The sequence below is a fragment of the Phaethon lepturus genome, unplaced genomic scaffold, assembly GCF_000687285.1.
Source record: "Phaethon lepturus isolate BGI_N335 unplaced genomic scaffold, ASM68728v1 scaffold55372, whole genome shotgun sequence".
In the NCBI taxonomy this organism is placed as follows: Eukaryota; Metazoa; Chordata; class Aves; order Phaethontiformes; family Phaethontidae; genus Phaethon; species Phaethon lepturus.
In genome coordinates, this window is record NW_010526627.1 from 1 (window position 1) to 12,446 (window position 12,446).

At 46.6% G+C, this 12,446-nt stretch overlaps 1 protein-coding gene across 1 annotated transcript; it reads right to left on the reverse strand.

Annotated features, from left to right (window-relative positions):
* Positions 1-770: 770 nt before the first annotated feature.
* Positions 771-12,172, reverse strand: LOC104617717 (inositol hexakisphosphate and diphosphoinositol-pentakisphosphate kinase 1-like; the record flags this gene model as incomplete). The annotated part of the gene is made up of 15 exons (XM_010283112.1): positions 12,026-12,172; positions 10,266-10,461; positions 10,086-10,176; positions 8,164-8,249; positions 7,781-7,935; positions 6,677-6,778; positions 6,250-6,411; positions 5,076-5,197; positions 4,520-4,621; positions 3,153-3,239; positions 2,626-2,701; positions 2,016-2,112; positions 1,929-1,941; positions 1,309-1,394; positions 771-899 (listed from the first exon to the last, which is right to left on the reverse strand). Coding segments are annotated over exons 1-15 (1,651 nt in total), but the record flags the coding sequence as incomplete, so codon positions are not given.
* Between the last annotated feature and the right edge of the window lie 274 nt (positions 12,173-12,446).

The window sequence follows — 12,446 nt, forward strand, 5'->3', positions numbered from 1 at the left end:
CACTCCTGCCCAGCTTGGTGTCATCTGCAAAATTAGTGAGGGATCCCCTCATCCAGATCATTGATAAAGATATTAAACAAGACCGGCCCCAAAACTGAGCCCTGGGGAACACCGCTTGTGACCAGCTGCCAACTGGATTTAACTCCAGTCACCACAGCTCTCTGGGCTCGGCAGTCCAGCCAGTTCTTTACCCAGCGAAGAGAATTCTGACTCTTTGGATGAAAAAGGCAATCTCAGCCTTTTTTTTCCCTTTGGAGTCTTGTTGATATGTGTATGTACTAAATGTTTTTGAGAGTCACAGAATTATGGGAGGGAAAATATGAAGAAGTTACCTTCCCATTCTCCTCTCTCAAGGCAGAATCTGTGTTCCAAGACAGAATTTCTCTGTTCTCTACATCTGACCTAAATTTCTTATTAATCAAACATAAATTTTGACAGTATTTGCTGCATCAGAATATATCTTATTAGAATGTCTTCTCTTTTTTGAATACCGGCATGTTAGTCAAAAGCATGTGATTGCACTCCAAGACATAGTTTAACCAGTGCACCAGGCATCTCTAGCCAGCTTAGGGATCTTGGGTGCAAAACCCACTTGAATTATTTATTGTTACCAGGTCAACTCAGAAGAACAAAAACAGTGATGACCTGAGTCACATAGGCTGCAAACAGCCCACAGATATCGAGCATCCCTCATGCTGGTGATTAGTCACCTGGACTGGGCATCCTGGCACAGTCACAGGACAGGACCAGGATACACAGGCAAAGCTTACCTTGGCCACCAGGGTACATACAGCGAAAGGCTCTTCCCAGCTCTTCTGCCTGGACTCTTCCTGCTGGTGTCAGCTCTCCACCCCACTTAAGCACCAGGAGAAGGGATGGGGAAGACTCCCGGCGAGCTTCTAGGAGACAAAGAGGTGCTCACTACATCAGATCTCAAAGCTGAGCTTGCAGAAGGAAAGGAGGGGAGGAAGAAGAGATGGTCACCAGCACCTTGCAGAGCATTCTCAACACCAGCCTGACCCAAAATCCCCAGGAACCAAACCAGCAAGTATGAAATTAAGAGTCACTACCTTTTGAAGGTATAGGCTGACATTCATGAAATTGAAAGCATAAGCCCTGTGGCACCATCCAGTGTATATCGATACACTACCTTATGCATCACTCCAACCCTTCGTATGATGTGAGCAAAGATAAGATACGGGTCACTAATTTTGCTTGCACATCCAGAGGCCCATATAGGTAGGACAGCTGCATGCACTCTTGAACATCAAGCTTGAAGAGTATGGCAGCAACATCAGGTTTTTTTACCTTCATCTTCACTTGCAGCTTTTGGATGTCCATGAGGCAGATAGGTCAACTGAACCTTACGGTTAATGCCGGAAAAATGCCCATACCTGTCACAAGGAGAGAGGGGAGGAAAATCTAAACAAATCAACTGCACTCACCCTTTGCCCAAAGGTCCCTAGGCAGCACACATGCAAAAATACAGCACAGGCAAGAGACTACCTGCTGCAACACCAATTCCCACAGAACATGAATATTTTTGCTATCTACCTGTGACCCGGCACATACCCCTCAAAAAAGCCAAACAACTCTCCCAAATGAAATTCAAAGACCCATTTACCTGCCTGCTCTTCAGCTGACAGCACTCTGTGCTTTCACACCCCACCAGAGCTTTAATCAACTTTAGTTAGATGAATTAATGAGATCACAGAAAAAAAAGCACAGGACTCCAGTTCCTCTCCCGCAGCAAAGGGAGCTCAGTTTTGTCTCAAGTGGTTTAGCCAAAAACCAGACATACTTGGAACAAGAATCAGCACTGGTTTTGATGCCAAGCAGAAAACATTAAGAGCGTGACACCTTTCATGTACAGCTGCTAACAGAGGGTAGAGGATACTCTGACCTCTGAGGAGCCAGCTGGCCAAGACATCATCAGCACAGCTTCTTTCTACATTGCATGCTGACCTGCAGCTCTGAGACAAACTCACATTACCTCCCGAGATATAAACCCTTACATCTCCAAGACGCTCTATTGGATTTCCTCTCCTCAATCTCACAATCACTGTGGGTTCCCAGGTCCACCACAAGCTGCCGTGCAATGTCCAGCACTTCCTGTCAGAGAGCAAACAGTCTCAAGGATCCAGCAATTCTGCCTCAGACTCACCACTGTACTCTTGCAAGGCCTCCAGATGGCTTCACCCAGCATCAGGTCCATATAGACAATCATCAGACACACTTCATTTCTTAAGATACAGCTTAGGCAGGACAAGCTTTCACACTGCAGTTTGCTTCGTCCCCACCCTGTGCTCCAGCCCCATTCAGAACCAAGCAGCCTCCGGCTGCCCCAGTATCTAGCCTGGACCCATCTTTCACCAGAGGCAACCACTACAGATGGGCAAGTTGCATCAGGTCATCCCTATCCTACAGTCTCCGCATGAGCCAGGAACAGTTTCCATTCCACTCTCATACTATCACCCAGCTGAGTATGCATGGGGTGAGGAATGAGAAAGCAAGCATTTGTGCAACAGTCTGTTGCCCCTTTGAGGGTTTCCACCCTCACAAAGAATTGCCTCACACTGGGATCCACACGTTTCACACAGTAACCCCAGAGAGGACTCCCCTCACCTGTAGCTGCTCTGGTTTCTTCAGCTTCAACTTCCCTGTCTTGTAGCCATCATATTTCTCAAATAATTCAAAGAACCTGAACAGACAACAAAGAATCCTGATCCATCATCTGCTGTTTCAGTGCTACAAGGACTGTCATCCTTACATATGCATTCACACTCTGCTCTTCAGGGAAAACAAGAAGGCCTACTGGCTCCTTCCTATGCTTCAGAAATTCTGAAAAAAACCCAAGTGTCTCCAGCCGCAGATACAAAAAGGAAGCAGCCACTAGCTTCCCATTTAGTGGGGCACTTCCCTTTGCAGCACCTAGCAGACCTTCACTCTTTCTTCCAGTGGTCACACAGGAGGTGCCAGGATCATTATGGGGAAAGGGGGATCCCTCAACTGGGCAGAAAGCATTTGCTTGAATGGAGCCAGGAAAAAGCACTGCCTCCCATGCACTCAGCCCTTCTGCTCCTCCTCTTCATTCAGAAAACAGGCCCTCCTCACTTCCCAGCAGCACAGCATCTTCTTGCCTTGACGCTTACCGGGGATGCTTAACTTCCATCTTCATCTTCTGCTTTGGGGTGCGATCTCCATGACGAATGACTGCAATAACACAACGAAGCTCCATCCTGGGGAAACACAAGATACACCTGACAAATGTGCCCCTACACTCCAGAATTGCCACCTGAAAGTAGTTTCACGTTGTTCTTTCAGTTCCATCCTTTTCACAGCTGCTTTCCTCAACAGTGGCAGAACTTCCCCCAGACTAAACCAGGCACAAGTGCCAAGGCTGTAAAAGCAGTCAAAGTACTTCAGACACTACCAGGTCATCTGGTTTCCTATCAGGGCAAAGCACCATAGTACAATAACATGACAGGCAGAACCACATCTGCAGCAGAAAGGACCAGGCTGGATGTTACAGAATCTACAGAAACAACATTTTGAATTATGCCAAGCTTGTTTTCATGCCCAACTTGTGTAATGCTCATAGGACCACTTCAAAAGATGCAGGAAAAGACAACTTGGTTCAGAAGAATGGTTATACAGCTGTGGTCCTGTCTTCGAGCAACTAATAAGAGCTGTATACAGAAAGATCCCATAGCAATTAGCCACCTGGAGGAACCAGTAGTTAGGCTGGCTAATTTCAGAAGCGCTACATGAGTTTGCTTTTTCAGATAATACAATATCCAACTATTTCTTATAGAATCCCAGAGAAGCGGGGATCGATTCTATCAGTCTCACTGTCACAAGGTGTCATTGAAGCCAGCAGTCCTGTGAGCTGTGCAGTTTTTGTGTTTGCCAACTTTTTCCAAATGATCACACAGTAAAGGAAGAATCAATACATACTCTCAATCTACCTTTTATCTAGCACTTACTTTGTTCTCTTCATACAAGCGTACAAGTGTGATGACAATCACAAAGAAACTTTTGCCTTTGGTCTTTTAGCCTTATGTGGTGGAAAACTAGTAAGGCCAACTATCAAATGAGGGTCTGCCAAGTGTACAGGTAATGTGAATGCTTCAACTAAATGTTTTCCACGCATTTCACTGGCAGCAAAACATTTTCTCTGAGTAGCAGCCAACTGAACAGTGAGCCAGCTCCAGCAATGCCCTAATCTGTTTCCTGCACTGATCAATAATTTGGGCCTTCTGAAAGCCATGTAAGCAGTTTTTTTAATTCCTTCAATGACTGCTTGTCTGCATTCATCAAACCTATGACTAATTTACCATCTATCACCCCTTTTGTGTGCCTGGCTAACCCTTTCCCCAGGTATTTCAAAGTTACAACCAACACAGCAGCTGGAGAATGCCATGCTGCTGGATGATGTCTGTCCCTTGGACAGGGTTTGCACATTGTCCCTCCATGTAGCCATCACCGGCACTCCTTTGAGAAGATGGCAGGTACTCACATAGTGCCTGAAGTTGTGGGAACAATGGGAATGTCTTCTGCCTCTGTTGGGATGGACCACGGAATATGAAACTGCGGAGCCAATTCCCGCATGATTATATTTCTGGAAGAAATTAGAATACAAAACTCACAAGAAATTCCATTCTCTTGGTACTCCACCTCCTCCTTAGTGGTCCAGCTGAAATATTTGGAGAGACACAGAATTTCTCCTCACCTTCTTCACAGAAACATCTATCACACCATGGGCTAGTTAGGGCACCCCAAAGGGACACGATTTCCCTGACATCAACAATATTGCAGCTGGGCTTAGCATCCAAGGAAAAGTCCTGTAAGATACATCTACCTGTAGACAAAGACAGCTAATGCCAACGGAGACAGGAGCTCCAGGGGCTAAAAAGAATTAACGTATTCCTCCCAGAGCCAAGCTTTCACCTGCTGTACAAATGTCCCCATATAAATCACCTGCAGACTTCTCCGACATACTGATCAGGACCCCACATTCATTTTACTTTCCTATGAGTTGCCTTACCCCCTATCAAAACTTGAATTTTACATACCCGAGGATTTTGGCACAGTCATCGTAATACTTCATAGAGTTCTTCACAAAACTGAAGCCGTTCACATCGCAAACAAAAGAGTGGCCATTTGCCCGCAGGAGGTCAAACCCACACACTGTTTGCTGCATGAAGAAGCAGAGGACACAAGACTCAGGCACGCTGTGAAGGAGTACAGCAAGGGGACAGCAGCTGCCCAGCCAAGCAGGGTGCACACACAGACCCAGCCAGCATACACTACCCAGTTCAGCTCCCCTGGTACTGCAGCTGTCCTTCACGCTACACCTACCTCATGAGCCTTGAAGAAGTGTGAAAATACAGCCACTAGCCAGCAGTAACAGGCCCTTTAGAGGAACCTTTACACCCTCGCAGCTGTATCAAAGGCCCAATGAACAAGCCTCTGGATTAAGCTGTCAGGGTCACTCCCCTCCCTCCCAGAGACAGAGCTGCTCCTGGCTCTCCTGCTCTTGCCTCTAAATCCAACTGTTTTGAACTAGAGTAACTTCAGAAACCAAACTGTTTTGAAGTACAGACAATATGAGGTGCAGGTAAAAACATCCATCACTATGTGGAAAAGGCTACAAGGCAGAACAAGCCCACAGCTGTATCAGCACAACTGCAATTGGTTGCAGATTGCAGCAGGGCCAGGAACAAGTAGCCAAGTGCTTCTTCTGCTGACATTGCTGAACATATCATGTAACCATAGCTAGACTCACACACTCACTCTACCAACCTGTAACATAGCACCAAAATGTGCACCAAAGCGAGATCAAGAATAGAAAAAAAAAAATCAACCCACAGTAGAAAAGAAGACCAAGATTTCCACACAAACACAACCAGGAAACAGTAAAGGTGGGATGAGCACAGGTCAGATGGACAGCAGCATGCTCAGAGTCTGCTATTAAATGCTCAGATGTATGCTGCACACCAGCCACCTGCCTGCACAGAAGGCATTTGCGGCAGGCCCTCCTGCCTTCCCAATCACCTCTGACCAGCAAACTGCCATGGCCAACAGGACCAGCTGCACCCAGCCAGCAGAGATGGCAACTGAAACCAGGTGTGGAAGACTGCCACACCAGAGACACATGGGGTAACAGAGCTCAAGCTTTAACACTGGCTGAGATTTGAATCAGACATTCGTGGAGTAACCTGTTTGCATAGGAGAGAAAACACAGACCTTAAATGCTACACAGACTTTCCGAGCAACAAGTTTCTCCATGGCAGTCAGCATGACTGGGTAACGGATTTCTTTCCCTTCACTGTCCCGTTCAACCTTCCCATCCAAAGCAGGGGATTTGCGAGCCTCTGCATGGGCATAGTCCGGCCCAACAGTGTACACCTGGGAAGAGAAATAGTTACACCTGACATAACCACCTAGACTAACTGCAGCTTCCACAGTATTTCTACTGCAGACACAGAGAGAAGAAGATCAGATGGTGTCATGCATTCCTCCTATTTTGACCTACAGAACACCCTTTGGGATCCAAGCTGCACAGTCAGCACCTCACAGCTTAAACAAACATTCCAGAATCTAAGTAGGACTGCCCAACCTTCAGCTATGCCAGGCCTGGAGAAGGAAGGCACTATTCCAGGCTTTTCCTTACCTTTACATCAGTGCCATCTGTAGGCATGAATTCCTCATAAATGTACGAGCCTGTCTTCCTCACGCTGCTCTCTGGGGAGTACACGCTACTCCGGCTGCCAATCTGAAAGCACAAAATAAACACCTCAAGGAAGAGCACAGGGCTCCTTTTCTTAGATCAAAGAACAAAAAAGCATAAGTTTCATTCCATATGTAGAGAATTAGCAGAACGCCTCTCAGAGCCCCCAGCTTTACAGTACACTTATTTATGGCAGACAAAAGACTCCAGAACACAGACAGTAGGTATGTCCTTTTCTAGGCTTTAAAGAGTTATTAATAAAAAGTTATTATAGACCGTTAGGTTGACTCCAATCACTATAAGGATATCGAACAAGAAACAGTGGACAAAGACCTAGAAAGTAAGGAGCCTAGCTAATAAGCAAATGAAAATAAATGATGACAGGTGATAATCAGACCAATTTAACTTCCTTCTAGGACAGTTGACTGATCTTATGGACAGATTATGATGTTGTTTTCATTTTTAGTAAGGCTTTACATACAATCTCAACTAGCATGCCTGTATGTTAGCTAAGGAAACAATAATTTTAAGATTATTAATGGCAGATGCGTAACTGATTGGAAAAAAGATATATCACAGCTATTAACTGTTAGCTGACAAAGTGGAGGAAGTGAGTAAAGTCAGATTCCCTGTGGAATCTAGGAATAAATACTGCATTTATCACATTTGCAAGGTACACTGCTGAGAAGGGCAACAATGATGTTAGAGGACAAAAACGTAAGTTTAAAAAAACAATCACGTTGATAAGCTGAGAAAGCAATCTGGAAAAAACAGAATGCAATTCAATAAGGGACACAGTCCTCCATGAGTGCTAGACAGGACACAGGTCAGACAGAGGATGGGGAAGGCGAAGTCAGAACTACCACTAAAATACATCTTTCTGCAATTCCCAGGTAGACAGAGTTGAATTCGAAGTTCTAATAAGGTCTAGATTTCCCCAACACAAAACTTTCCTTTCCCCTTCACCTGCCCCAACACTCCCTCTTGAAGCCACATGGGTCTCAGATCTGTTAGTTCCAACACCAAAACTGGAGTACCCCTCCTCACCTTCCGAAAAAGCCGCTGGCTGCCCCCACCTGCTGACGTCGGGTAGTAGATATACACATTATGGTCTTCAGCACTGACTGGCTTCTCTACAAATGGCTTTGGGAAAACAGCTCCATTTACCTCCACATGGTCCTCTCCTTCCACCAAGTTGCACTCTGAAGACAAAGCACAGCACCAGCATGTTAGCAAAAGGGTGAGACAGCCCTAGTGCAGAGCCAAAGCCCTTCAGTCCTGGCCAGTTTTGCTGTCGGGACCTTTGTCTGCAAAAAACACAGACTTGTGAATCAGGCCTCTTCAAGCTGATTATCAGTACCTGTTCTCTGCAGAATATCTTAAATAGTACAGTATGTGAAAATGGTTTCCAGTAGAGCCTGGACACTGACCTTCTGGTCTATCAGGGTCTCGATTGAGCACAGCATAGCGGGGCAAGTCTATTCCCTCTTCTTGAAGGATCCGATACACTTCACGCCTGTAGAGGACAGAAACAGTGTCAGAAGAGTCTAGAAGGTCCTCAGTATATGCCAAGGGAAAGGCTTCACTCCCATTGATGAAGAACAAAGTCAAAAGAACACAAAAAATCCTCAAGTCAGAGCACAAATACTTCTCAGCACATGCCCTCCAAATAAGACCTACAGGCTATGGGGCATGCTTCAGTCCTACTCCAGACAGAGATATCCCAGAGTAAATCTCTACCTGGCCTAAACATGGATGCTCATTTACTAGCACATGCCCAATCCACAGCAACACACCCCTGCACATGCCACCTCCTCAGATGTGCCGTCTGAAGGGTGCCCTGTCACACTAAGCTGCCCAACGCTCAGGCCAGGCAGATGCAGCAGAGCCTCTTTTCAACCTGTGTCAGTGGGGAAACCGCAATTCTTTCACTAGCATTACACCTTGGGGTGCCTGTCAGCACCCACAAGAACACTCCTCACAACCCAAAGACATGGCAGGAAGTTTGGGGTCTTGTGTGAGCCCTTCCCATATACAGCCAAAGCAGCCTGGCTGCATGCACCAAATCACAGAATCATAGTCTTTGGGTTGGAAGGGACCTTTAAATGTCCCCTAGCCCAACCCTCCTGCAATGAGCAGGGACATTTTCAACCAGATCAGGGTGCTTAGAGCCTCATCCAACCTGACCCGGGATGTGTCCAGGGACGGGGCATCTACCACCTCTCTGGGCAACCTGGGCCAGTGTTTCACCACCCTCATTGTGAAAAATTTCTTCCTTATATCCAGTCTAAATCTGTCCTCTTTTAGTTTGAAAATATTACCCCTTGTCCTATTGCTACAGGCCCTGCTAAAAAGTCTGTCCACATCTTTCTTATAAGCCCCCTTTAAGTACAGAAAGGCTGCAATAAGGTCTCCCCCTGGAGCCTTCTCTTCTCCAGGCTGAACAACCCCAACTCTCCCAGCCTGTCCTCATAGCAGAGGTGTTCCATCCCTCTGAGCATTTTTGAGGCCCTCCTCTGGACCTTCTCCAACAGGACTGTGTCTTTCCTGTGCTAAGGGCTCCAGAGCTGGACGCAGTACTCCAGGTGGGGTCTCACCAGAGCAGAGCAGAGGGGCAGAATCCCCTCCCTTGACCTGCTGGCCACGCTACTTTGGGTGCAGCCCAGGATACAGTTGGCCTTCTGGGCTGCGAGCGCACATTGCCGGCTCATGTCCAGTTTTTCATCCACCAGTACCCCCAAGTCCTTCTTGGCAGGGCTGCTCTCAATCCATTCGTCTCTCGGTCTGTACTGATATCGGGCGTTGCCTCAATCCAGGTGCAGGACCCTGCACTTGGCCTTGTTGAACCTCATGAGGTTCACATGGGCCCACTCCTCAAGCTTGTCCAGGTCCCTGAAGTAGATGACTGCTGGTGGCCTCTAGCAAGATCTGACTGAGAAGCTTCCTGAAGTGCCTGATGTACATGCCCTCCTCACAATCTGATCTGGCCTTGCTCCCACTTTCTGTCCCAGAACCCCATCCCACTACTTGGCTCTCCTACTCAGAGACTAGCCTTTTTGTCTTACTTGTGAGAGTCTCATCTGTGAGACCTCTTCACGTCCTACTTCATCTAGCCATTCCTTACAAGATATTTGTACCAGAAAATGAAACATGCCAAGTCTCAATTGTTTTACCCCCACATCTATTCCTCTCCGTGTTTTGGAGAAACAACCTGTAAAAGCCACTGTTAAGGTCCCCTTCCTCCCCATCGCACTCATTTGCTTGTGGCCAGGAAGAAGTTTGCACAGCATGCTGAGGAGAGGAAGTAGCCAAAGGAAGAGAGAAGGGGCTTTAGTGGATCAGAGACACCTACCTGTCCTGGATATAATACTGCATATCGAGGTCATTAATCAGAAATGGCTTGCACAGCTTGGCATAAGCAACCGCTTTATCCAGGGGGAATCCTGAAATACAAGGAAGGTAGGGGGAAGAATGAGTAGAAGCTCTCTTTCCCAGATCTCAAGTAGGCCAAGGCCAGCCATAGACTTTTTACCTTTGGAGTGAAATGATATTAGGCAGTCACAAGGCGGCCAGTTCTCCACCGGTTCATTCAGAATAACATCTTCCCCCATAATCACCACTGTGATATATTCAAACTTGCACAGACGCTCCAGAATCTGTGTCATGGGCTTTGACTTTGACTTTTTGGTCATGGCACATATTCCAACCACAATCTGTCGTTCAGGTGGCTAAGAGAAGACAGAGATCAGTTTAGTGCAGGGTCAACTACTTTTCTGAATTTAAACTGTAACACTGTAGAAATGCAGCAATGCAGAACAAACAAGGGATTTTCTTCCAATCTTATGGACTCACAGCTCTTGCTGGACTCAACCCATACACACTTCCAGCTCCCACTAGAGTCTACTGGGGGACATCATTAAGGAGCAGCCCAAAACAACCACTTCTTTTCCAGGTAGTATGTACCCTCTCCTTTTACTGGGCACTAATGCTAAGGTCAGAAATAAATATCTGGCACCTGAACAAGCAGCAGGGACTGGAATCCCACATCATGTTCTCTGGCCCATAACTCACCAAGACAGTTGGTAGACTTAGACAGGCTCAGAGAAGAGCCGCAAATGTTTTATAGCAAAAAAGTCCAGAAGCTCAGTCTGTTTGTCTTATCTGAGAGAAAATGAAGGGGAGATTACAACAGTAAGTAGCTATGAAGAGAAATAGTACCAAGTGCTCTTCCATATATCTGACAAAGGTACAACAAGATCCAGTGGGACGAAGTTAAGTTGAATAAGTCAAGAGAGAAGGTATGCATTCAAAAAGCATTGGTAACTGTAACAGAGGAACAGGCTAAGGTCTGTGGTGGACTGTCTGTCACCATCTAGAAACAGCAGACTGGGTATTTTCCTGACAGATTAATTCTGTGAGATCATCTGAAGTGATACACACAGGACTGCGGGTTACCCAGCATAAACAATTGTGGCTTCAAACTGTAAGCTGAGACTTTAGAAGTCACAGCATTGACTTGCAAAGCCAAAGTTCCACAGCAAAAAACCAAAATCTGGGAAGTGAAAGGGTTTGCAAATCCTTCACCATACTTGATAAATAGCTCCTCACTGAGCATCAAAGTACACAACACCGTGTGGGTTTGAAGGAAGCCTGTGTGGGCTTCTAGGTCAACAACCCACTTGCAATGGAGACTCAAGGTACAGAGGCACTCAAAACCACCACTGCACTGGCATATGGTCCCAGCAATATGCACAGCCAGCAGCAATGTCCCTGCAGCATCCAAATCCCACATGCAGAACAGCAAATGTAACACTTAATATAACACTGAATATGGGCCAAAAGCAGTCAGGAGCTGGAGATCATTCTCCTTTCTGCATCCTGTTCCTGGCAGTTACAGAAAATAATAAATGCTTCCTTTCTACAGACACACCTTTTCCCTTTTCACAGTTCCCAGAGTTTTTCTCAAAAATTTCTCTGGTGAAACAGAAAAGTTTACAGGAGTGTCAGGGTTAAGTTGCTAGGACAAAGAAATCCACTACTGTACCTGAAAAAGACCTGCAACCAAAAGGCTAGGATTTACTGCAGCATGAGGCAGCAAGTATGGCAGCATGACAGTGCAATATGTCCTGTCAGAAATGACATTGCCGTTCCCCACAGTTGTGCTACACAGCCTGGTGCTACATCCCCTGAAGTCCTGACTGCCTGTGGCCTCAGCAGCAACCACACAAACCCTGGCTGAGATCCAGGAATTCTGCACAGACACTCCAACCCAGAACGCCAAGACCTCCTTACCGACTCCTCCTCTTCATCATCTTCAAAGAAATCAGTTTCATCTGTCTTCATGTTTGATCCCAGAAAGTCTGTCTCATCATCCCTGGAACCAACAACAAACCTGGGAGTGGAGTTCTCTCCCTCACTGGACGTCGTCAGGGACGACATTGCAGCTTCGGTGGCGAACCATCCCGCTCTGGAATCACAGGGTGCAAAAAGGGATAGAGAAGGTCAGATACAGAGCAAGCCAGGGGCCAGCTGCACTACTGGAAGCAGGTGGTGGTGGGGAGGGCAGGGACTGCTCTGGCATGAGTGAGTCCAGGGACACGCTGCCCAGCACAAAAGAAGGGAGCAGGAAGAAACCCTCGGGGTGGGAGAGGATCCGGGATTCAGGATTGTTTTAGATAGGCAGCCCCATTGTGGAATTAACCCTTTTGCATGA